At 39.1% G+C, this 23,364-nt stretch overlaps 1 protein-coding gene, 1 long non-coding RNA gene and 1 other non-coding gene across 4 annotated transcripts in view; 2 read left to right on the top strand and 1 right to left on the bottom strand.

Annotated features, from left to right (window-relative positions):
* Window positions 1–5,935, top strand: part of LOC127367578 (uncharacterized) — a 29,982-nt gene extending 24,047 nt beyond the window's left edge. Inside the window, exon 3 of the long non-coding RNA XR_007885503.1 lies at window positions 5,493–5,935. This is a non-coding gene — a long non-coding RNA (uncharacterized LOC127367578). The remainder of the gene's footprint in view (window positions 1–5,492) is intronic.
* Window positions 5,936–7,263: 1,328 nt separating this feature from the next.
* cndp1 (carnosine dipeptidase 1) lies at window positions 7,264–17,969 on the bottom strand. Of its 2 annotated transcripts, XM_051406424.1 has the most exons (12): window positions 17,880–17,969; window positions 17,101–17,211; window positions 15,526–15,669; window positions 14,651–14,813; window positions 13,185–13,273; window positions 12,326–12,523; window positions 12,031–12,115; window positions 10,249–10,409; window positions 10,004–10,168; window positions 9,767–9,908; window positions 8,619–8,766; window positions 7,264–7,896 (listed from the first exon to the last, which is right to left on the bottom strand). In XM_051406424.1, exons 1-12 carry the CDS (start codon window positions 17,952–17,954, stop codon window positions 7,818–7,820), a joined length of 1,560 nt encoding a protein of 519 aa, XP_051262384.1. In that variant the 5' UTR covers window positions 17,955–17,969; the 3' UTR covers window positions 7,264–7,817. The 2 variants fall into 2 exon arrangements, with proteins under 2 accessions (XP_051262384.1, XP_051262385.1); XM_051406425.1 differs by lacking the exons at window positions 13,185–13,273; window positions 14,651–14,813; window positions 15,526–15,669; window positions 17,101–17,211; window positions 17,880–17,969 and adding an exon at window positions 12,706–12,744.
* Window positions 17,970–22,719: 4,750 nt separating this feature from the next.
* trnal-cag (transfer RNA leucine (anticodon CAG)) lies at window positions 22,720–22,802 on the top strand. Its single transcript has one exon. It is a non-coding gene; the product is annotated as a tRNA-Leu (tRNA).
* The last annotated feature ends 562 nt before the right edge of the window (window positions 22,803–23,364 follow it).

Genomic DNA, 23,364 nt, shown 5'->3' on the forward strand with positions numbered 1-23,364 from the left:
ATTTTTTGTATGTAAAATAGATTGTGTATGAATATGAATATGAATATGAATAGAGTAGAAGTACAAAGTAGCATAACTAAAACTACACAAGTATAGCACTTAGTTGATTTACACCACTGCAACTTGGTTCTTATTTTTGGCCATCATTTCTATTGGAACTGGTGACATTGTACTACAAAAGTTTTGAAATCTGGAAAATTAGTATCGAAGCAAAAAGGGGGGCTTTAGAATTATAAAAAGTTAATTAACTAAATTTATTGATCAAAATGATAGCCAAGTGTTTTTTTATGTGACAGACATCAAATCTTTACACTTTGGATGAGAATTCTTTGGATTATTTACTTGGGTTTATGATAATTAATAAACTGAAATAAAAACAAAAAATCTTTGTCAATGGAACAAACAGGAATTATACTGCCTGTACCTAAAATATTACACTTATGTTAATTTGTTGTCAGATTTTACAGTGGGGCCTTTAATAATTTTGTTTAGTGTGTAGCTGTGTGTGCTGATTGTTATACAGAGCTGTAGTAGAGAAGGTTATACTGGTAGAAGGCATTTGATTTTGACTTTCAGCTTCTTTCAGAGCCTATTTCTTTCTCAAAGTCAAATCACATTCCTTTAAGGAGGATAAACCGAACAAAGAGGACACTGCGCATGAAGCAAATGACACAACAAGAAATATTGCTTTAAAATAACACAAATGCACAAAATGTTCCAGTTCCTCCTGCCTTCCTTGAATGGCAAGACCAAATAGTGAATCCCATTAGCTGAAAGAGGTGTAGAGCTACTGCTACAGGAAGAAACACTAATAAAACAGAGAAACAGATACGATCTAGAGAGGGTGAGTGTTCGTTGTGTGCAAACTCAAATGAATAAATTAAAATGATCAATTTTTGTAAGAAATACACATTTGGAAAGAAAGAAAAAAAAATTCATATAAATACAGTCATATAAAGATTGGGATCCAGACATAAAGCGCTGTAGAACATTGGGAAATACTTTTGACTGAAATACATACACAAGTTGTTTATTCCGAATGTCATCTTTTTTCAGTGAATGTATAAGATAAGCATCATCCTCACCTTGAGAATACATTGTTCTTCAGTTCCTCTGTTAAATGAATTCACTCAATGTTACGCCTATACTGTCTTGTTTCGGGGGGAGTCATCATTCCAAAGGTGTCTGCTAAGCAAAATATTGTGATGAATGGAACGCAGATGAAACCAGCAGGAGAGCTGTCGGGCCTGTCAGAGAGAGAGGCACGAGCACTGCAGACAGACAGACAGAAAGACAGACAGACAGGGACAAAGAAGAAGTATTCTGTAAGATGAATTGATTATCTGCATCAGATTCTTAGATTTAAAGGTCCAGTGTGTAACATTTAGGAGGATCTATTGTCAGAAATGGAATATAATATTCATAGGGATGTTTTCATTAGTGTATAATTACCTGAAAATAATGTTCAAAGAATGTTTTTATCTACAGACACTGTGGGTCACCTTCCGTGGAGGATGTTGAACCGGCATGTTTCTACAGTAGCCCAGAACAGGCACAAAAGAAAAGGCTCTAGATAGGGCCTTTAGCCTTTTGTGAGTGTTTCTTGGCCACTTATTTTCTCCTTTGCACTTTGAAGGTGAGAGTGAAGGGAGTGCATTCTGCAACATAACCACTAGATGCCACTAAATCCTACACACTGGTCCTTTAAAAATACAGAATGCATTTAAATAAAATCTATAATGAATGTAAAATAAAATGTAGATTTAAATGTTTGGGGGCTCAAATTAGCTTCTCTGGATACAGATCCAGACTGTGTATGCACAGTTAAGAATGCAAGTTAAGATTAGGGAATGCTTGTGGTCTCACTCCCAACTCACTCTACTAACCCTCTACTGCCAGTTGGTCATTAGCCCTCTACTTTTAGAATCTGACGCTGTGGGTAACCCTCTGGCGTTATTTGACGTAGTATAAAATGCGACAAAATCAGCATACGGAGGTGGTGTTCATGAAGATATCTACCTGACTAACAGGTTCAGCATGTTGAGTACTGAGAGATTTGTAGACTACAGGGAAAATCTGAAGATCAATTCGGACATTTAGGTGAAACCAAGGGAGACACTGCAGCTAATGTGGTTGGATATTTTAGGACGGATGAGCTGTGAGGAAGGCTGGACAAGGTTTTGAGAGTTCTACCTGCTGGTGTTGGAGGCATTCAGTCAGACATCCAAAAAGAAATGGCTGCAAACTGAAATCAACATATTATAATGTGTAAGTTTTGCTGTTAGATAGATTTAATGTGAGCAGCTGAAGACAAGGACAAACCTCGCTGGCAAAAAAAGGGGTAAAAAGAATTTCCAGACTTGTTGGAGCATCAAACGCAATGGAAATCAATGACAGCCTTTAAATAAGCCACTGCCCAAAAGCTTCAAGCTCACATCCTTGACTGCTTTCACCTTTTCAGAAACTGTGATGCCCTTCTTCAAATAACTCACTTTAACTGAGCCTCTCTCTCTGTTTCCATTCCCCAAAACACACACACACACACACACACACACACACACACACACACACACACACACACACACACACACACACACTCTGCTCCAGCTCATAATCCCTCAGGCTAGTTTTGATTGTTAGTTAAATCTTTGTGCTCCTTCCCCAAGAAAAACTCCAAAACCTTTGGCTCTGAAATGAGCTAAACTGTGAGGCGAGCGACTGGGTGGGTTTTCTTTTTTCCCCACATTCTGCACCTCTTTCCCCTCTTCCTCAGTGAAGTGTTTCTATCCATTATGCGCAGTGACATTCTTTGTCTGAAGGACACTGGTGTTTGCCAAAGAGCTTCCGCTGGGCCGGCCCAGCCGTTTAATTGAAACCGTAAAAGAACTTTCTTTTGGCACAAAAGCCCTTATGTGGGCTTTGTCGCAATTAGATTGACCAGAAAGGCCAGCGAACCTGATAAAAAGGGATTAGGAGAAATGTATTGCCGGGATATTATGTTGAGTGTGACACGGCAGCTTGTGGAAGAATTAGTTACCCGTCCTGGATTGGTCCAGGCAGATGGACAAACCAATGGTTAATGGAGTGGTCAAAGGCTACGCTTAAAACCCAATTTCAGCCCAACAAGAGCTGTGGAACATTGTGAACACTGGCCCAACTCAGCAGCACAAGTGGTACAGTAGTACACTGCCTCTCTCACCTACAGTCCAACACTCTCCTGCAGCCAGGCGGAACTTCATTATACTGTAAACGTGCAGAGCTTACCCAACAGACGGCGAGAAGGAAGTGTGCCTGAAAATCTGAAATGTTATTAAATGTTATTAGATGATCAGCTCTTAAATGCCCAATTAATCTTTAATTGATGCTGTTGGTTTGCTTTGGGGCTACATAACTGGATGCATAGATCTTAACAAATAATCCTCGACAGCACAACAGCCTGATTCATGTCATTATTAGAATAAGGAAGGAGTTATACTGTGTTTATACTTGTTTGTACACCAGGTTTAGGAAAATACAGTTGATTGATTTGTATTGATCAAATTACTAATGTAATGTGAAACACGTCCGCTGTAACAAATCAACAGAAGATGATTACCTCATGGTATGTTTCTAGCATTGGACACTTGTAGTGATTTTGATCAATAAATGGCTTTGCCCTCCTACAACCGAGCCCCCGGGAAGAGCACTGGGTTCTGAAGGCAATTTGACATAGTGGCCAAACCATGTAATTACTGCAATGGCATCCGTCACGCGATGTACAGTGGCCCCATAAGACTTTCTCCCATAAGGTTACATTGTGAAAGAAGTGGCAGCATCTTAACCCCCGTGAGATGACTCCTATTACTGTTAGAATTTGATCCATTCAGTCTGGTAACATTTTTAAAGTCTAGAACATTCGCATGATTAAATTATTTATCTCCATTTAAGTTAATGGAGGGCTTCATGCACCATTGAGCAGCTTTTATAGGAATGACTGGTCCTGTGTATCATTACTCTGCAGAACCTTTTAACCTATGGCTTGTTTTGGTTTTACAACCAGCAACTACGCACTCATCAACCCCCTTTCCAGCAGGAGGATAAACCCATTGCACACTACCTGCCCCGCACCAAACAGCAGACAGACACAGAGACGAGCTGGTGAACACAGTGAAGCATATAGCAGCTAGAGAGACTCAATAGTTGGTGGACCAAAAGAAAGCTAAAACAGTGGGAATACTGGTATTAGATGGTCAGAAGCATTACTCCAAATGAGTGACAATTCAGTCGGCATAACTTTTCATTCTTGTTCTGGTAAAAAAAAAATCTATTAATGCAGCTTTAAGGGGTAATTTTTAATTATTACGGCATTTATTTAAGTAAATGTTAAGTACTGTATTACTATACAGACAGAATATATGTATATATATGTATTAACATTCCTGGAAAAAATTTGACTTTTGCAAAAATGTGATATAGGATTTCTTACAGCTAAGCGGTCAGCAGTCTTGTTGTTGATAGCGCATGGTTAAAGTGTTTTTTATAATTGTGTGCATAGTAACATTTTTTGTGTGTATTTCCAGGAGCATTGCCACAGAAACCTAGTTTGTAATACTGCAAATGTATAAATATTGCAATACTTTATTAGTACTGTACTGTATTGTGAAATGAGTACTGTTTCTTACTTGACGTTTGACACGTTTGACAGGTATATTTGATAATAATTACATACTTTTGCTTTAGTAAAATGCTGCATTCAATACTTTTACTTGTAATTGATTATTTTGACGTTATTTTTATTATTATTTTTTGACGCGTTATTGCTGCTTAAGTAAATAATCTAAATACTTCCTGCAACACTGCTACATATCTAATAATCTAATCTATCTAACAGACTGTAATCCTTCATTTTCATAAAAGTATTTCAGATGACTTTATTTTGCTTGTGGCTATTTGATATCATTAATTCTGGTCATAAATCAGCCTGACCCCAACAGACAAAGGTCATCCACAATCCTTCTGTTGATCATTTCAGTGCACAGTCCTATTAGTGAATCTGTTTAGTAAATGTACTAAAAATGACTGATCTGATCTGAATCTGATTGCTTGAAGATGATTTTACTTTAAACCCACTTTTACCGTGACATGATTTTGCATCCACAGCAGGCCGCTTCAAGGTGGATTAAGGCTTGCCGCTGTGAAACCAAAGTTATTCTCAGCTCCATCACGGCCCTGTCCTCAATACCAAAGCACTTTATAAATAGGCAACCAAATAGAGCACCGTTACATCTGAGGACTGTCTTGTGTTTCATTGTGCAGTCACACTGAGGTTCTATAAGAGCGTTGCTAAAGATAATCACGTGCTCACTGTGTTTGATAGTACCCACATTTAACAGCTAACAGATTTTGAAGGCTCTCTGTGGGTCAAATCTTAAACTTTCTCCTCATTTAAAAAATTTACTTGAAAGCTAATTTTCCCACGTTTAATTCATTTTCCTGTTTCTGTGTCATTGCAGGTTGAGTTAAGGCGTGTGACCAGCTTGGCATCAGACCATCTCACTCAGCGAGGGAAGAAGAGAGCGGCTGTGTTCAAACTGCCCTCCAGTGGAGACAGTGCATGCTGCACCCACGCTGTCCCATTTTAGTCTCATTGCCCAGAGTGTTTCTTATTGTTAACCACCTTTGCTACCACTGCAGTCACTTTAACATAGGTAGCAGAGGATAAGTGTACCAACAGAGAAGAGGTGAGTATTCTCAGTTCACTACTTTTAATACTAATGAGGCAGGTTTATTGAAAGGTGGATGTTTCTCCCCCTGCTGCCCTCTGAGAGCAATAAAGTGACTGCGAACACTGGTGGTGTCAGTGGCTTGTTCCTTTCACTGAGTCACCGAAGATGAACTCCTGACTTCACACTGCCTCTGTGCTGTGCCACAGCACTGTGAGTGTGTGTGTGTGTGGGTGGGGAGGGTCAGCTGGTGTTGTGAATCAGGCCGCTGAAGTGTCAGACACGGCTTCTTCACAACACCAGGGTTCCTCCCTACCACTTCCTGCAGGGATATATGGCACTTTAACAAGATAACGGCACTGTCTCTCTTCAATTACTGCAGATTAGAATATAGAAAATATGAGTACTTTTAAGAAATGAAGGTTGAGATGACACCTGTAATCATCTCTAACTGCTCCCTGCAAAAAAATGTAATTTTAGGAAGTGGATACTGTATTTTCATATTATAACTGATGTGTCCAAAGCTGTTTAATGTGCCATAATAAAAGTCTGTTGTTTAGTCATAATAGGCTTATCTTCTTTTAAAAAAGGTTCTGGGCAAAATGCCTAAAAAGAATTGCAGTGATTTTTCTTGTAAGACTGTAACACTTCACTTTCAAGAAAATTCCTGAAATGTAAAAGAAAATGTTCCCAAATTAAATTATTATTATTGTTTCTTGTGTTACAGCAGGGTTTCTGTAGATTTCATCCAGGGTTATTGTAGTTCATTAAAACTAAACTAACAACAAAAACTTGTGACAAATAATTGTAGTTAACTGAAACTATACTTTGGAAAAAACCTGCACTATCTGAAAATATATTGTGTACTTATAAAATAAACAGGACATGTCTTTAGTTTTGTTCTTTGTCAATTTGATCAAATGTGTCAACTCAATGAGCATGAGCATGATATTCTGAAATTATTAAATCTTGCCCCTGACAAATGCCCCCATATTATAATTACAAAAAGAATTAAACTAACACTAAAACTAAAACTAAACATTTTTAAACAAAGAAAACTAAACTGAAACAAGCAAACCCACTCTAGAAGCTAACTGATTCTGTATTCTGTATTTTTAAATTAATGCAATTAAAGACCTATTTTATGTACATACAGGCAAAAAATAAAAAAAATAAAAACTAATAGTATGAAGGATGATTATTGGATTTTAGACTTCTTAAGCTCCCACAGACACCCTGTAAAACACATCTTTATGCCAGATTTAAGACTAAATTACTTATTTAGATATTTTGCAACATTGTTAGTGAACTGTCTTTTTGCTGAATAGGACCGTGTCTTATGAAGAGTGCTCTAACACCAGACAATGGCTGGACTCTGTCCATACGTACAGTGACTGCTGGCAGCACATCTGTCTGTGCAGCTTCTGTCTTCAGTAAATGTGTGAGCGTTAAATAAATGCTTCATGGCTAGGGGAACTGTGTGTTTGTCTCATTATTACTGTAACACTCATTAAAGAACACTTCTGATGCATTGTCACATAATAAAAAAAGTACACAAAGGTTGCATTGTACAGCTTTTACTACATGACACACACACACACCACACACACACACACACACACACACTTACAGTACTGTCTGACATTACATGGAGCATAAACATATGCCACATCTGCAAAGAACAGCAACATGGGATCACTACAGACATTTCCACCAATCAGAAGAAGTAGCACGTGCCATTACACTCACTCACAATGTCAAAATGAGATAGATAGATAGATAGATAGATAGATAGATAGATAGATAGATAGATAGATAGATAGATAGATAGATAGATAGATAGATAGATAGATAGATATTGCTGTTTCATTGCTTCTCCTTTTGTATACGTTCATGCGTAGAATAAAGGCATTTTTAAAAAGACTTACTGACAGCGGAGGGAGGGAGAGAGGGAGGAAGCTCTTTGGATGCAGATAAATAAAAGCTTGGCAAGAGACAGAGAAATTGATGAAAGAAAGATGAAGGCACAGTGAAAATATAAAACCAGGCTTGTGTCAGGGGGAGCTCACTGTCGCTGGGATGGTTTAGATGGTCATTTAATGAGGCCATGAGACATCACACACTGGTATGCTTAATCTGGGATACTTCATTCAGGTAGGCAACAAATAACTTGGTCCCTTCGATGTAGTTGTACCTGCGAGAAGACAGTTAAAGGAAGACAAAGGTGAGGAAGCTGTATGAAGTGTCACAGAGACAAATCTGAATGTTGGACTGGTTTTAAATGGGGAAAATCGCCAACATGTCAGTCTTCTTTATGTCTACAATCACTTTCTACAAATGCGCACATTATACCTTCTTAGAAATCCCAAAGCATGGAAATGATTTTACAAATAGTTAGGAAGTCAGTCCTGATCCAGTATGCAACTTGTAAAGTGTGATGTAGAAACTTGAAGCCACCAGTGCACATCCACTGAGAATGGACTTTACAGTGAAGTAGGAGACATCTTGTGTCCAGCAGTAAAACTTTAGAAATGAACAACATTTGCATATTCACAGATTCTGGAATTTTTAATGAGGTTGAAGGAGGAGATTACTTTTTAAGAATATTACTGTAGAAATTATATATTTTTTTGACACACATTATTGTTCCAAGCATACTGCATGTCTACTTTTAACTTAATCCTTTTATCCTGGCATCCCCATTATTTTGCAATTATATGTTCTTCATATTTGGTGAAGATATCCAAGCATGTGGATAATTGAGAGGAGTATAAGACTGTGTGCGCCCTGAAGGCTCAGTTTCCTGCTTCTTTCCCTCTGAATAAATCCCAGCTTTGCTTCTGAATCTTGTCCAACAGCCTCAATTGAAAATATGAACTAGTACAGGTTTTACATAAAAGTTTTAAGGAATCAGACCTGCTCATTTTCTCATTCTGGGAGTGCAGCCCGTCATCAAAGCCTCCGATGGGCATCATGATGATGCTTTTCCCTGTCACATCCTGGAAGGTTCTGGCAATAGGGATGGTGCCGCCCTCACGGATCAGATCAGGATCCATGTCAAAAACTGGAGAGGGCAAGACATTTTATATCAGAGTGTAATGGACATAAACTCAGGTTTCTTACCACAGAATAAAAGAGCTGGACAAGAATTAGCGCATGTCACTTAAGCAAGATTTCCTAAAGCCCTTTTAAGCACAAAGATTAAAAACAAGATCAACAGTGATAAAAAACGAATTGCAGTAAAAAATATACACACAATGGAAAAAGCATAAAAGAAAAGCTTAAAGCAGTGATAAAAAGTAACACCAAACAAACACCTTGTAGTCCTGGTAGCAAAACATTCTCTTGTTTTTTTTAATCCAAGTTACAGAAGACAGCCTGGCCAATGATCTCAAATTATAGTGCTACAGGTTTAATGGCCAGTGGTGCAGCTTCATCCAAGACAGTCAGGGCTTTAAAGGACCAGTATGTAAAATGTAGGGGCATCTAGTGGTGAAACTACAGATTGCAACCATTTGTGGAAAAACACGGAAGGTCTTATCTAGAGCCAGTGTTTGGTTTGTCCATTCTGGGCTACTGTAGAAACATAGTGGTTCAATATTGTGGCCTTATTTAAAAAAAATAGTAATTAGTTTGGCACAAAATAACGAGTAATAAGGTCAAAGGTGACTGCAAACGGTTGATAAGAAGACAGCAGGTTGCAGGCCTTTTTTGGGGCGGGGGCTGCAAACAATGTATAGCAGTTTGCATTTTGTTGTTAAGTATGATGTTAGTGATGGAAATATGTTCAGAATGTTGCTCTTTCTTGTAGTACTTAAATGTTGAAGTGGCCCTGCTATGAGATGACAATAGCAGCAGTGGCCCAAAGCTTACTTGAGTTTGTTGTAGAGGATTGATCTGAAAAGCATGAATATAAGACACAACCTTTCTGAGATTGGCTCACAAAAAGAGACACAATATGACATTTGTATAAACTATTACTTGTACATTTAGCCTCAGGCTGACCCTCAGTATAAAGGATGTTGATGCAGTGCTAGGTGGGAGTGGCTGGGTGTGTGCGGTACCTCTCTTGACAGCAGCCTTCCCAGCATCATACAGAGGATGTTGAGTGTCGGCCAGCCAAGGCTTGGCCCCGATCACCATGGTGACTTTCAGCTTGTTAGGACTCTTCCTCTTGGCAAACACTGAGTGAAGGTAGTCTGTTACCTAAAGCACCGAACCAGATAGGAGCAGAGGTAGTTTGTGGGAAGAAATAATCAGCTTATCCAAAAAACAAGCTGAGCGTTGACATCTGGTTTTACCTGTTTCTTGACCATAGCAGGGTCCATGTTGGGAACTTGTCTAATGGAGAACTTGGCAGTAACCTTAGCAGGGATGACTGTCTTTGTGCCCGGGTCTGAGAAGGCCCCCTCAATGCCATGTATGGAGACAGTGGGGTAGCGCCACATGTGGGCCAACAGGTCCACCTACAGGAAACATACAAAGACAATCATTTATCTTGCCTGAAAGTAGACTATTCTGAGCAGTTTTTTCCTTGTTCTCTTACCTTGTTGCTGTACATGAGCTCGTTGACACCGATCTTGTTCTTGTAGTTGTCGATGTCAAACTGGATGTCCTGGTACATTCTCCATTCCTCATCAGAGAGGGGAGCCACGGCCTCTCTGATCCCAGGAATCAGGATCTTACCGCTGGGGCTAATCATTGTGTCTAAGGTAAGAAGTTACAAGAGAATACATTTGAGGTGGGTTTAAATAGATTACATCTCACATTGTGTGGAGGTCAGATATAACAGGGTTGCAGGAGCTGGGAGGGATTCAGCACCGTGCTTAAAGATTCTTCAGTCTTGCTATAGAGCAGTGGTTCTCAACCTTTTTGGTGTCAAGGACCCCCACATAGATACACATCAGGCCATAGACTTGTATTTGATCCCGTCTAATAAAATTGAATTATTCCATAATTATCTATACTGTCTATTGGTAGATTAACAGTGAAGAGTGTGAAACCTATGAACAGAATAGTCATTATTCTCTCAGTTGGTTAGTCAATGAAATAATAGTGAAATTAAAATATTCTTTCTTTGCTGAAAGAACTGGAATCCAGGTTGAGAACCACTGCACTTTATGACTACACCTTCTAAAATTGTGCTTTGTAAAAGTTTAAAATAGTAACACATGACAAGGCTATGTTTAGTCATAATTATTCAAATATAATTAATAGTTACCACATAATAATCAATAATAAATCATACAAGATGTCACAGGCCTAAGGTACAGTACAATGCAGAGTGGAGGCAAATAAATAATTCCTGGGTTACAAACCAAAGGAGCTGGAAACCTCTGGGACTCTGAAAGCCACATGTCTCTGTTTCAATTAGGTTGTGGTAAATTCATTAAAAGAACTGAGCCTACTAACTGTGTGTGTATCAATGCCTGACATGTCTCCTTCCCCTGTGCCATATAACTCAGTTGTTGTCCAAAGACTATTAAAAACACATCAGTAAGCCACAGCCAGGTGAAATGTATTTTCATTACCATGAATACACACACTACAGTTCTGTATCTTCAACAGGGGGTCCTAAGAATTACTGCTTTTTTAATGGAAACAACCATAATAATAGTGATAATTTACACAACACTGTTGCTAGGCCAAGTTTAATATGAAACACACTTTATAAAATATGTAGCCCGGGGTCCCTGCTCTGTATCTCTATCGCTATGGGGTCCTTGGCCTGTAAAACACTAAAGGTCCCTGCTGTGGTTTATTTTGACTCAATCAGGATCCCGTACAATGAGCAGAGTATTGTATTCATTTACTTTATTTTTTTATTTATTTTTGGTAAAATTGTCAGTAACATGCCTTTCAAACATTTCAGTGTCCGTTAGGGTGCTGGTACTGCTGCACCAAACTCTCACTAGAGCACCAAATGCAGATGAATGCACCGCTGAAAATAGTCCCGAACAAAAATACTATTTCCTCCTAATTGAGTAACATTTGAATAAAAACCACAGAAGGGCTTGGAGCTGAGAGAGGAATAGACAGGATGTCAGAAAGTATTGAGAGGAAAGGTTTTGGTCTTTTCATGGTATCCAAAAATCCTGCTAGCCTTATCCTTCCACTAGTTTATGCTGCAATTCTGGTCAGATCTCACTTCATAAATAGATCAAGCAATCATGAGATTTCCTGTTTAAATATAGGGTGAATTAAAACAAAATAAAAGATTTGCCCTGTCTGTACCTGTCGTTCTGCTGATGCCTGACTGATCCCGGTTCAGTGTCTTATCTTCCTGTGACTGAGTGAATGAATGTGTTCTACCTAAAGATACACTCACCAAGAATTCCAACGAGGTCAGTCATTGGTTCGATCACAGTGCCCCCATAAACACCAGAATGTAAGTCCTGTTTAGGTCCTTCAACCTGCAAACACACCTCACCATGAAACAGCCTAGAAGAGCTGAATGACACCCAGATGCAGTGTGTGTGTGTGTGTGTGTGTGTGTGTGTGTGTGTGTGTGTGTGTGTGTGTGTGTGTGTGTGTGTGTGTGTGTGTGTGTGTGTGTGTGTGTGTGTGTGTGTGTCTGTGTGTCTGTGTGTGTGTGTGTCTGTGTATATGTGTGCATACACAACCTCAGCGTAGAAGTAGCAGTTGCCTCTGGTGCCGTAGGTGAGGGCGGGCCGTCTGCTGAGCCAGCCACAGTCTGAGATGATGATGTAATCTACGTCGGAGAAGAAAGTGTCCCTCTGGGCCAGGATCATGGCGTCCAGGCCGTTAGAGCCCGTCTCCTCCATGCCCTCAATGACAAACTTCACATTCACTGGCAGCTCCTGGTGGACAGAGAGGAAGTGACAGCACATGGTCAAGCTGGAGGATGAGCTGTTGAATCACATCTGAAAAACGGCTTATTTCTGGATGGCAAGAAAGCCTTTTTTGAAACTGTAATGGTGTTTGCAAACTCTAAAATCCTGAGCCATTAGCTGTGTGGGAAAGTAGTCTTTTCAACACCCACACAATTCCTTTCCCCTTTATGCATCCAGCTTCTGGCTGAGGCCTTTGGATGTTCATATGCAGCTGCGTTTACGAGACAAAGTGGCAGCAGGATAGCAGGAACAGACTGCCGCAGTGACTTTGCAAAAACAACAATGACTTTGCAAGTTATTCTGGCTAAAGTTTAGCTTTTCTGTCTCACTAGCCTGAGGGTATGCAGTTTGTTCCCGCCAAATACGTTGAGTATTTTATTCCACTTAAACAGTCAGGTTGAATAAATGGAAATTATCTTTTAGGGCTATCTTGTTGGAGATGTCTCTCTCTGTTTCCTCTCTTTTTATTTAAAGTGTTTTCAAGATGATTTTGCAAATAAATGCTATAATCTGTCCTTTGGTCTCACTTGGGCTCGCAATAGCTCCCTCTACCTAACACATTTGATTTTCAATTAATCTTTGGCATGAAAATCTATTCTGTACAGTGGTATTGTGAACTTTCTCTCACCATATTGAGGGCCTGGTAAGCCTCCACCGCGTGGATCCAGGCTAAAACTGGGGCCTTGTTGTCTGACGCTCCTCGTCCATAAAGGTTACCTGCAGACACAACAATCAGGGATTCTTAGTGGGCCCGGGGTTATGTAACACTGGAGACAGTGTGCTGACCTGTGTACCTGTGTAGATAAAGCACGGAATGTAAAAAAGTTCAATCTAATATAATCAAACTAGTAGTTATCATGTAAATCCCATGATAACAACTGAGCCATCTCTTTGACAACTGAGGAAAGTTGAAAGCTCCAGTAAAAGGTTGTAGGCTATGCTTGGATATAATTGGAGTTTTTTGTCAGTCTAATCTTATCTCATTTCAATGAAGGTTTTTGTAAATAAAATAAAAAAATAACATTCATTCCTACATAAACAGAATACAAAAACAGGATCAGTTCATACTTCTGCCAATTATATATTCCGAAAGGCAGAAATCTTAACGTCAAAACGTTCTGCAGGGGCGGATCTAGAGAAATATGGCATGGAGACTTTAAGGGATCACAGAAATATATGCTGATTTAATCACAAACAATCACATATATCAATATTTGTTTGAAAAAGCTATAAATATTTCATTACTGCAGCACATTGAATAGAATCTAAATGTGTGATAATTTTAACAATATTTTTTTTAAATATATAAAAATATATGTGTTAATTTTGACAGCATTTGACACCAAACTGGGGTGGCCACCCCATGGCACCCCTCTAGATCTGCCTCTTTATCTTAGACGTTGTTATCATGAGTGTAGACACAGTGCCATATACCCATAAATCCTTCTGGCAAAGCAATAAAATAAAAATAAAAATAAATAAATATACCTCCCCCAATTTTGATATATAAAAAATAATATATATATATATAATGAATATCTGAATGTGTATATATCTTTTTTAAAAAGAAAAATGTTGATGACAGGCAACCACGCGTCGTTATCTGAAATAATCATTTGCAAATGTAATATATATCATAACTAAACAAATTGCCTTGGGCTGTAACAGTAATAAAAGAGCAGCCATACAGATTAAACAAGTAAGCTAAGACCAACTGGTGGAAAAGTGAAAGTTAGGACAGCTTAAAAATGTGTTTATTTAAGATTTTAGGAGGTTAGGATAAAGTTTCTCTAATATGGCTCCAGTTTCCTTTAATTTTTTTCTCAGTATCACATATATATATAGGCTGTGTATCAGTTTGTTTCAGCTCTTGTTTGAAGCTATTTGATGTCCACGCTGAATTAAATATTCAAATCTACGTTTGATCACCACGTTGTGGCTGTACCATTCCATCAGATGGAAATATTGTAGATGTTTATAATTATTAAGTCCCTTCATACCCATTTCACCCAGATTTAGCCTGACATTTGGCATCTTTGAAGATGAAGTTATGTGGGTTCAATAATGGCGCCTGAAGAGCTTAAAGGCAGTTACCATTGATGTCGGTCAGGTTGTAGGGATCCGTTGCCCAGCCGTCCTCTAGCTTCGCCGGCTGGACGTCCACATGGCCGTAGACACACACTGTGTGTTTGTTTGGGTCGTTGCCAAACTGAGCTGTCACCACTTTAGGCAACGCTAACGTCTGTCCGTCAGGAAGCTGCAGACATTAAAGGAGAGTTAACACCAGCATGGGCTGTTGCACTGATATATAGTTTATTTTTCCATCCCTCAATCACTTTGATTTCCAGGTTTCTCAACTTCTGTGGAACCCTGAGGGGCAGCTCTGTTTTTATTTGTTGCTACAATATCACCTGACCACTAATGAATTAGCTACACACTGCACGATCTCAATCTGTGTGTATATTTCTAAGGATATAACAAAGGAATTTCAATGATTCAGTGAGTAGTGAGTGTGTAACATGGAAACAGTGGTAATCGTACAGGAAGGAAGGGCTTCTGTGTTTCCAAAATAAGCAAGTCAGTGTAGCTTGGTGTCAAAGGGCCATCAGCTATAGTTTTTACCATTCACTAAGACAATATAATGCAGTAACAATTCAAGCTATGTGGGTCCTAATTACTGCTGAGAAGCTGAGATTGTTGACCTCTAGTCTGACCTCACATACGCTATATGTCTAATGAGTTTGGGAAGCCGCTTTGATGTGTCTCAGTCTGTAATGAGGAGGTAGATTTAGTCCTGACCACTCCGCCGCCTTTTTGAAGTTAGCAGCTCGTTTTCCTTCCCTGACAAGAAAAGCTCTGTTTGAAATACAGAATATTTACTGACCAATTAGGGTGATGATTATGTACAAAGCTCTGATATTGCTGTATTGCAGCATTTATGAAAGGTGGGGAGGCACCGGCTCACTGACTTCTTGTTCTCCGATGTCCACCAGCTCTACAGTCCCTCCCATCAGCCTCAGCTTCTGAGCCGCCATCTCCATCATGCGGTGTAGGTCTGGTCTCTTCAAGACGTTGCTGGAGTCGCTCTCGATTGCAACCCAATCCCGCAGAGCCTAATAGACAAACACACACATACAACACACACACACACACACACACACACACACACACACACACACACACACACACACACACACACACACACACAACGTTCAAAACATCAGCATTGAGTTTAATCTAATCCTTCTGTCATATTGTAAAACAGCGGTTGTAAAACCGGGGTCCCTGGACCAAAAGAGGTCCTTGAAGGGGGATAAAGGAGGAATACACTGTTTTAACTTTTATCATCTTTATTAAGAAGAATTTGGGTTTTATTGATTGTAATTGATCATTTATTGATAGTATTTTATAGTGATACAAGTTTGATCAATGTTTGACTATGAAGCCTTTATTCCTTTGAAACATAAAACTATAATAATTACTCAGGGGGGATTCTTTCAGACAAAATCCTCTTAAATTAGGGGGGTCCAGAGTCTAATGTGCATCTATTGAGGACGTTTGGGAGGTTTGGGAAACACTGGTCTAGGGTAGAGAAAATACAAGAAGCAAGCTGTATGCTCTTCATAAAAAGTTGCTTGTTATACTTCAGCTGTTTAATTAAAGGAGCAGTGTGTAGGATTTAGTGGCATCTAGCGGGGAAGTAGCAGATTGCAACCAACTGAATACTGCTCACATTGATATTTAATGACCTGAGAATGAGAACTTCCAAGGAATATGTAGGAGAAACTATGGCGGCTGCAAAACCTGTGAGAAAACATGAAAGCCTCTATATACAGCCCGTGTTTGGTTTGTCCATTCTGGGCTACTGTAGAAACGTGATGGTTTAACATGGGAGACTCCATAGAAGAGGACCCACTCCCTCTGTAGATAAAAACAGCTCATTCTAAGGTAACACAATGATTCTTATTTTCAGTGATTATACACTAATGAAAACATACCTATGAATATTATATTCCTTTTTTGACAATAGATCCTCCTCAGTGTTACACAGTGGACCTTTAAAAGGGACTATGTTTTGCTGAGCAGTGGAGATATGAACCGTGCCCACTAACACTGATGACTGTTATATGGAGCATTTTAGGAATTGGTTTGTGTTTTCAAAATGATGTTTATGATGTGTAAGCATTTTCTTGATTCTTTTTTGTGTTCAACCAACCTGATCTATGATCAAGATGATCTGGTTCTGTTTATCACTGTAAAACACAACACTGTCCATCCAGGTTGCTTCATTTTGACATTTTACACCTTGTAGGGGCAGGCAATAGCAAAAATAAAAAATAAATAAAAGTTAAAATAGAAATGACAGAAAAGCTTTTATGTTGAAAATGAAAGCTCTGTCAACCTATTTAGGCCTCGTTTTACCTTGGTTCCATAAGTTCACTTGTTTATATTGTTTAATGAATCTGTACAATACACTCTAATAAATATTTTGTATTAACTATACAAATGTATAATGCTAAAGGAAGAAGAAGAAGATTTTGTACCTCCACATATTCTTCTTGATGGCTGTCAATGTACTGCACCAGCTCTGAATACTGGAAAGCATGGACAGTAGAAATGACCAGCAGGATGGAGGACAGAAGTGCAAGATCCATCTGTTGGGAAGGTCAGAAACTGAGTCACTGATGTCTGTATAAAGGTCATCACTGCATCAGAGTATATCTGATTTCACTGTGATTGCACCCTATATGATTAGATATGACACATACAGTAAACCTGGTTAATATACAGACTGCTCGCTTGTAAACATACACACATTTATTGACAAGCTAATGTTCAAACATATGTTCTGTACACTTGTCTCATTTTGGACTGGAACTGTTTTTGTTTTTAATTAATCTGCTGATTATTTATCCAATTAATCGTTAGTCAATAATATGTTCAGGATGAAGTCTTTAAATGTCTTATTTTGTTTAACTAAAACCCAGATATTCACTTTATAGTGATATATAACAATAGCAGCAATTCCTCTCATCTGGGAGCCTGGAACTAGAAATTGTTTTGGAATTTTTTCACAATTTTTCCTTCAAACCTGAACAAACCCAACTATTAGAATCGCTGCCAATTATTTTTCTGTTGATCTACGGATCTATTAATTTACTTGATTCCCACACAGAAAGGATATAATGTCGACTAATCTAGTTTTGTTAACAACAGTCAAATTTAAAGATATTCAGGCTAAAATAAGTTTTTAAAACCCTGAAACTCATCAGCTTACAATATAGTTTATCACACCCACCCAGTGGATGGCCCTTGGTCTTACCTTTTCTCTGCTGGAGATGTGTGTGACAGTCTTCTCAGGCAGGCAGACCGTGGTCCCGCGGTGTTGTCTGGACATTTATATACCCTCCCTTCATATCACACTCCTACTGGGCCCCGGGGTCACACAGTCAAACATTTCCTGACACAGTGCCAAGACAGCTGACAAATTAAATTTTTCTTGCTGACAGGCACAAGAATTACACTCAATCTATTGATCCGGCTCCAAGAATGCACACAGGGGCTCAGCAGGAACAAAAGCAGCGTGGTGAATTCCTGTTGTTTGTGTTTTGGAATCTCCATGCAAACCCCCAGTTACAGAAAAGTAGAGCGGCTTTTCTTGTTCCATATTAGGCGGGCGCCCCATGGTGCTGAACTTAACTTTGAGCTACTTGTAAGCATTCCTAGTTGACATGCAGCTGTATTAGATTATTACTCTAAAACAGGATTGTCTGAAAATATTTAATCCAATCACCTCTTCATGTTCATTGGATAAATTGTCCCAGGTAAAAACTTCCTGTCTCTTTCTGTGTGTCCCAGTGTGAGACAGGACAAGAGGCCGGGGATTTGCCACGCTCACATGAAAATAAAACCGACGGGGGGTCAACAAACCAGAGCTTTTAGCTGGCAAGCCAAACTTTTTGTTTGCATGTGTTTGAGTTGGATTTTTACTTTCCATGAGGATTTAAATTAACAGGGATTTGAAAGGAAAAAAGGTGCCAAAAATGACCTGAAGTCTTCCCTAAACTGATATTTAAAGCTGCAGTAGGTAACTTTTATAAAAATAACTTTTTGTCATATTTGCTGAAACTTTCACTATATCCTGAGAGTATTATAAATTAATACTTGTTTCAAATTATGCTATATTTATTAGAAAAATATTTACAGGTTCGGGCTTCAGAGTAATGGCTGTATACAAATTGCAATTTATTTTTTTTTATTTTTTTATTTTAAAGGTAGTACAAAGGGAACTATATATAAATGTAATTTAACAACAATGTAAATGGCAATGAAATAAGACTGAATCATTGAAGCTGCTAATATCTGTACTTCCAGGACACCATCTACTTGTGTGATAACTATACATTATCTGTAATGGATTCTTCTTTCAGTTAGCTCAGCTCTTGTTAATACGCATGTTTTTGGACTGTGGGGAGGAAACCGGAGCGCCCGGGGAAAACCCATGTAGACACGGAGAGAACGTGTAAGTACGACAATGAAAATTTGGAACACATCTTCCTTGCAGTGCGTAAGATCTGTGTAATCAACACGGTGATTCCCGCGTAAGCACCGTGTTGCCTATGATATACCTTCATGACTTTAAAATCTGCACTGGAGATGTTTATACACTTGATCATCCTGGAGAAGAACTAACTGTATAGTTAAGCTAAGCTGCATTTTTTTGGACTGTGGGAGAAAACCGGAGTGCTCGGGGAAAACCCACGCAGACACGGAGAGCGCGTGTAAACACGACACCGAAAAGCAAGTTTGAGGACAGATCCTCCTTGCTGTGTGGTGCCGGTGATACACACCGTGTTGCCTATGATATTTCAGTCATCTACACTGGAGCAGCTTATACGCTTGAACATCTTAGAGAAGAATTTGCCGATCCTCTTGAACCACTTCTTCCTGCATTTGACTTCAACAAAGCATGCGGTTCCGTCATCACTGCTAGTGTTGATCTCATCTAAATTTTGATTAACACAAGCAGGTGGTTTCTTATCGGCCATAGTAACGGGTATTTCATCTGTGGCTGGTGATCCAATACTAGTTTCTTCATCGTCTTTTGACAGTGTGTCCTCGCTGATCCTAGTAACTTCGCTGGACGTTACAAAACGCTCAAACTTGACTGACGGCTGCTCCAGCTGGCTGTTTTTTATGGTCAGACGGGCTGATGTCACATAACTGTTGTCGATGGTGTTACCATTCAAGTGTGTCATTGTGATAAATCTGTGCCCTAAAGCTTGGCTGGGGGTGATTCTTCTTTCAGCATCCACTTGTAGCATGCCTTTGAGGAGGCTTATGAAGGCGAGTGTGTCCTGATACTCGGGGCCATCCTTGACTTCTGGGTAGATCTTTGCCAAGTCATCGAGACTGGTTAACTTTTCAAAAACGCCTTTAGTTATTCTGTTGTCGCAGAATGTTGCGAGCTTGTATTCGGCTGGTGTATTCAGCCTCCAAATAGAAGTGTGGGAGCCTTTCTTTTCCTTTTTGAAAAATACCTTAGCACGACTTGCAGCTTTTAGCAGGTGATTTCCAGGCTGACCCTGCATATTCACAATGACTTTCATGACCTCATACTCACACCTTGTTGGGTACAGGTGCTTGCCTAGGTACAGGAAAGCCAAAAGGCAGCCAAGCCCCCACATATCGATGGCCTCATTCAGTGGGAGGCCCAAAATAACCTCTGGGGCCCTGTAACCAAGACCTTGAATGAGGATGTTGCGTGGCTTTTTGGAAACCAGAAATGCCTGACCGAAATCAATAAGTTTTACCTTGAAGGGTTGCAACTTATGATTAACCAGCATTACATTGTCTGGCTTGATGTCTGCATGTGCCAGACCTATGCTCTTGAGGCTGTTCAGAGCCACCAGCATCTGTTGTGTGATTACTCTGATCTCAGACAACTGCAGTGGCTCAAAACAACTCTCCTTCATCATGTCATAAAGGCTCATGTCCAGCATTTCAAATGCCAGGCAAACATGTCCGTCATCTGTAAAATGCTCAACAAACCTAACTAAGTTATTTTCATTTTGTTGAAGTCCTGTGAGTTGTCCCAGCATGGCCAACTCCTTTTTAGCGGCCCAGGGCATGTCCTTCCGCACAATCTTCACAGCAATCTTCTCCTGAGTGCTCACATTTATGCACTGGGCCACTTTTCCATAAGTCCCCTCTCCGAGGAACTTAATTATCTGGTAAAGTTTGGTTTTACCACACAGAAATTCTTTTATCTTGTGGTTTCCTTTTGCTTCTTTGTCACCTGCCATGTCTAAAGGTTTAATGGTTCCAATAATATTTAGTGGACTTGCTTCTCACCTTTAAAACTCTCCCTTGGTATCCTATCGACCTACTTATAAGAGACGTGACAAGTGACGTCATAAAGAAGTTCACGCGTCAGTTCGGCTCTGATCTCAGATCAAAGGACGGCGGGGTTAAATCCTGACGTCACATTTAGAATGCTGAGCCCTGTTGTTGTTGTTGTTGTTATTTAAATAGCAACATAACAATTATGTGTAGTTTGAAAAAGACTCCCGCTGTCTGCAGAAGGGCTATTATCAGCGATATTATAATGGTGTAAGCAATAGTCTGTCTCAGCAGTATAAAGAAATTATTCCCTGACGACTGCTCTGAACTTTATTATTATTATTATGTATGCTTTATTCATTTATTCATTTATGATAGAGTCAAATGAGACGTATTTAAAGTCTCATTTTAATGTTCCACAAAAAGACAAAAAAAAAATGTAGAGATTGAAAAATAACATCACAAAGAGCAGCACATATCTACAGGCTAACGGTCTCAACGGTTCTCAGACAAAGTCCCAATGATCAGCAGTGGAGGTGTGCACGCAGCCAAACCCCAGAGAGACCGACCCGTTTGGACTCGGGGAACGGACAGATTGTCGGGCATTTTCTTTACTTTGGATCTTCTCTGTGACAGCATTTCATCTGTACAACGAGGGTGCAAACACAAGTGTAATCCATGCTCTCATCATGTTTAATGCATTCCTGTTGCTCACCATTGACACATCAGTTAGTCACTGCGGTCAAGCCAGCCGTAACTTCGATCTCCGTGGTCAAATCAGCCGCACGTAAATTTCAACTGTGCGAGTATTCTCAGCATTACGGTAAAGGCGGACAAACAGCGTATTCACTTCCGGTTTTCAAAATAAAGGTATTATGAACATTAAGCTATAATTCAAACCTACATTTAAAATAAAATATGTTGCATTAAAGTTTTCCATGCGCCCATGATGAATAAAAAACACCTAATATCGAGTATCTTTACTGCGCCAGTGTGGAGAAATGCAAAAAATAAAAGTCCCATATTTATGCCTCCAGAGATTGCATATTTGACCATATTTGAGCTACTGTAAAAACATATTGCTCAATAATTCCTAACTATGGATGGTATATTTGACTTCTACACGTATACGACTACAAGTATACTTAATATCAAGCATTTTTACTGCAGCAATTTGGAGAAATTTAAGAACATAATTCCATATTTATGCCTCCAAGCGGCATATTTTCTTATATTTAAGCTACTGTAAAATAATATTGCTCAATATTTCCTGGCTAAGGATGGTATATTTGACTTCTGCACATCTAAGACTACAAGCATACTTAATATCAAGCATTTTTACTGTACCAATTTGGAGAAATGTAAGAATAAATGTCCATATTTGTGCCTCCAAGTGGCATATTTGACCATATTTGGGCTACTGTAAAATAATATTGCTCAATAATTCCTGGCTATGGATGATATATTTGACTTCTACACATCTAAGACTACAAGTATACTTAATATCAAGCATTTTTACGGTACCAATTTGGAGAAATTTAAGAACAAAAGTCCATATTTCTACCTCCAAGTGACATATTTTCATATATTTGAGCTACTGTAAAAATATATTGCTCAATATTTCCTGGCTATGGATGGTATATCTGACTTCTGCACATCTAAGACTACACACACACTCAATATCATCAATTTCATTGTGTGCCCACATGGTGGCAGTACAGGACAGAGGGACAGATAAGTATTTATTTTTTTTCCAAAACAATGGAATAATAATGGCTTTTCCCACGTTATATTAGTCCACGAACGCATCACGGAAAGACGTCAGGATGGCCGAGCGGTCTAAGGCGCTGCGTTCAGGTCGCAGTCTCCTCTGGAGGCGTGGGTTCGAATCCCACTTCTGACAGAACTGTTTTCCCTGGCACTGTGCTCTAGTGGTCAATAAATAACAGCTTAACAAGTTTAAATCATGAAAAAGCTTACACATTATAAACACATCACTTTGAAAACACAAACCAATTCCTAAAATGCTCCATTCATCATTCAACAGTCATCAGAGTGATTGCAGTCAGGGCCCCGAGGCTTTTGGAAGAATCTGCCATGACATTGTGCCATATATGACAGATCTGTGCACTATTTTTAAAGCCAGTTGAGATAATAGAATGCCTAAAAATCTGTACATCATTTGGGAAATGATAGTTACCCAGGAAAAAAATAATCCTAATTTGTATCTAACACAAATTGTCTGATGTTATTATTTTAAGTTACATAACATGGGTAGGGGAGGAATTTGGTGTAAACAACATTGCTTTTTTAAAATTCCAACATAGGTTTTCTGTGTCTTTTTGTTATTCTATGTTCCTGTTATGTAAAATATATTTATTTATTATCTTCATTCTTAACCTTTGCGCTTTCTTATTCCTGTATTTATTTATTTATCTATTTTTTTATTCGTCATTTAGCCTATT

The sequence above is a fragment of the Dicentrarchus labrax genome, unplaced genomic scaffold, assembly GCF_905237075.1.
Source record: "Dicentrarchus labrax unplaced genomic scaffold, dlabrax2021, whole genome shotgun sequence".
In the NCBI taxonomy this organism is placed as follows: Eukaryota; Metazoa; Chordata; class Actinopteri; family Moronidae; genus Dicentrarchus; species Dicentrarchus labrax.

What these genes read in the sequence shown, in the direction of transcription:
- cndp1 (XM_051406424.1), bottom strand. Translation starts at nt 17,954, where the DNA reads ATGTCCAGACAACACCGCGGGACCACGGTCTGCCTGCCTGAGAAGACT. An exon ending in TGGACATCGGAGAACAAGAA is followed by an intron (nt 14,814 to 15,525) that starts GTCAGTGAGCCG and finishes TAATGTCTGCAG; the next exon opens with CTTCCTGACGGACAGACGTT. An exon ending in CTGCTATGGTCAAGAAACAG is followed by an intron (nt 9,909 to 10,003) that starts GTAAAACCAGAT and finishes TCGGTGCTTTAG; the next exon opens with GTAACAGACTACCTTCACTC.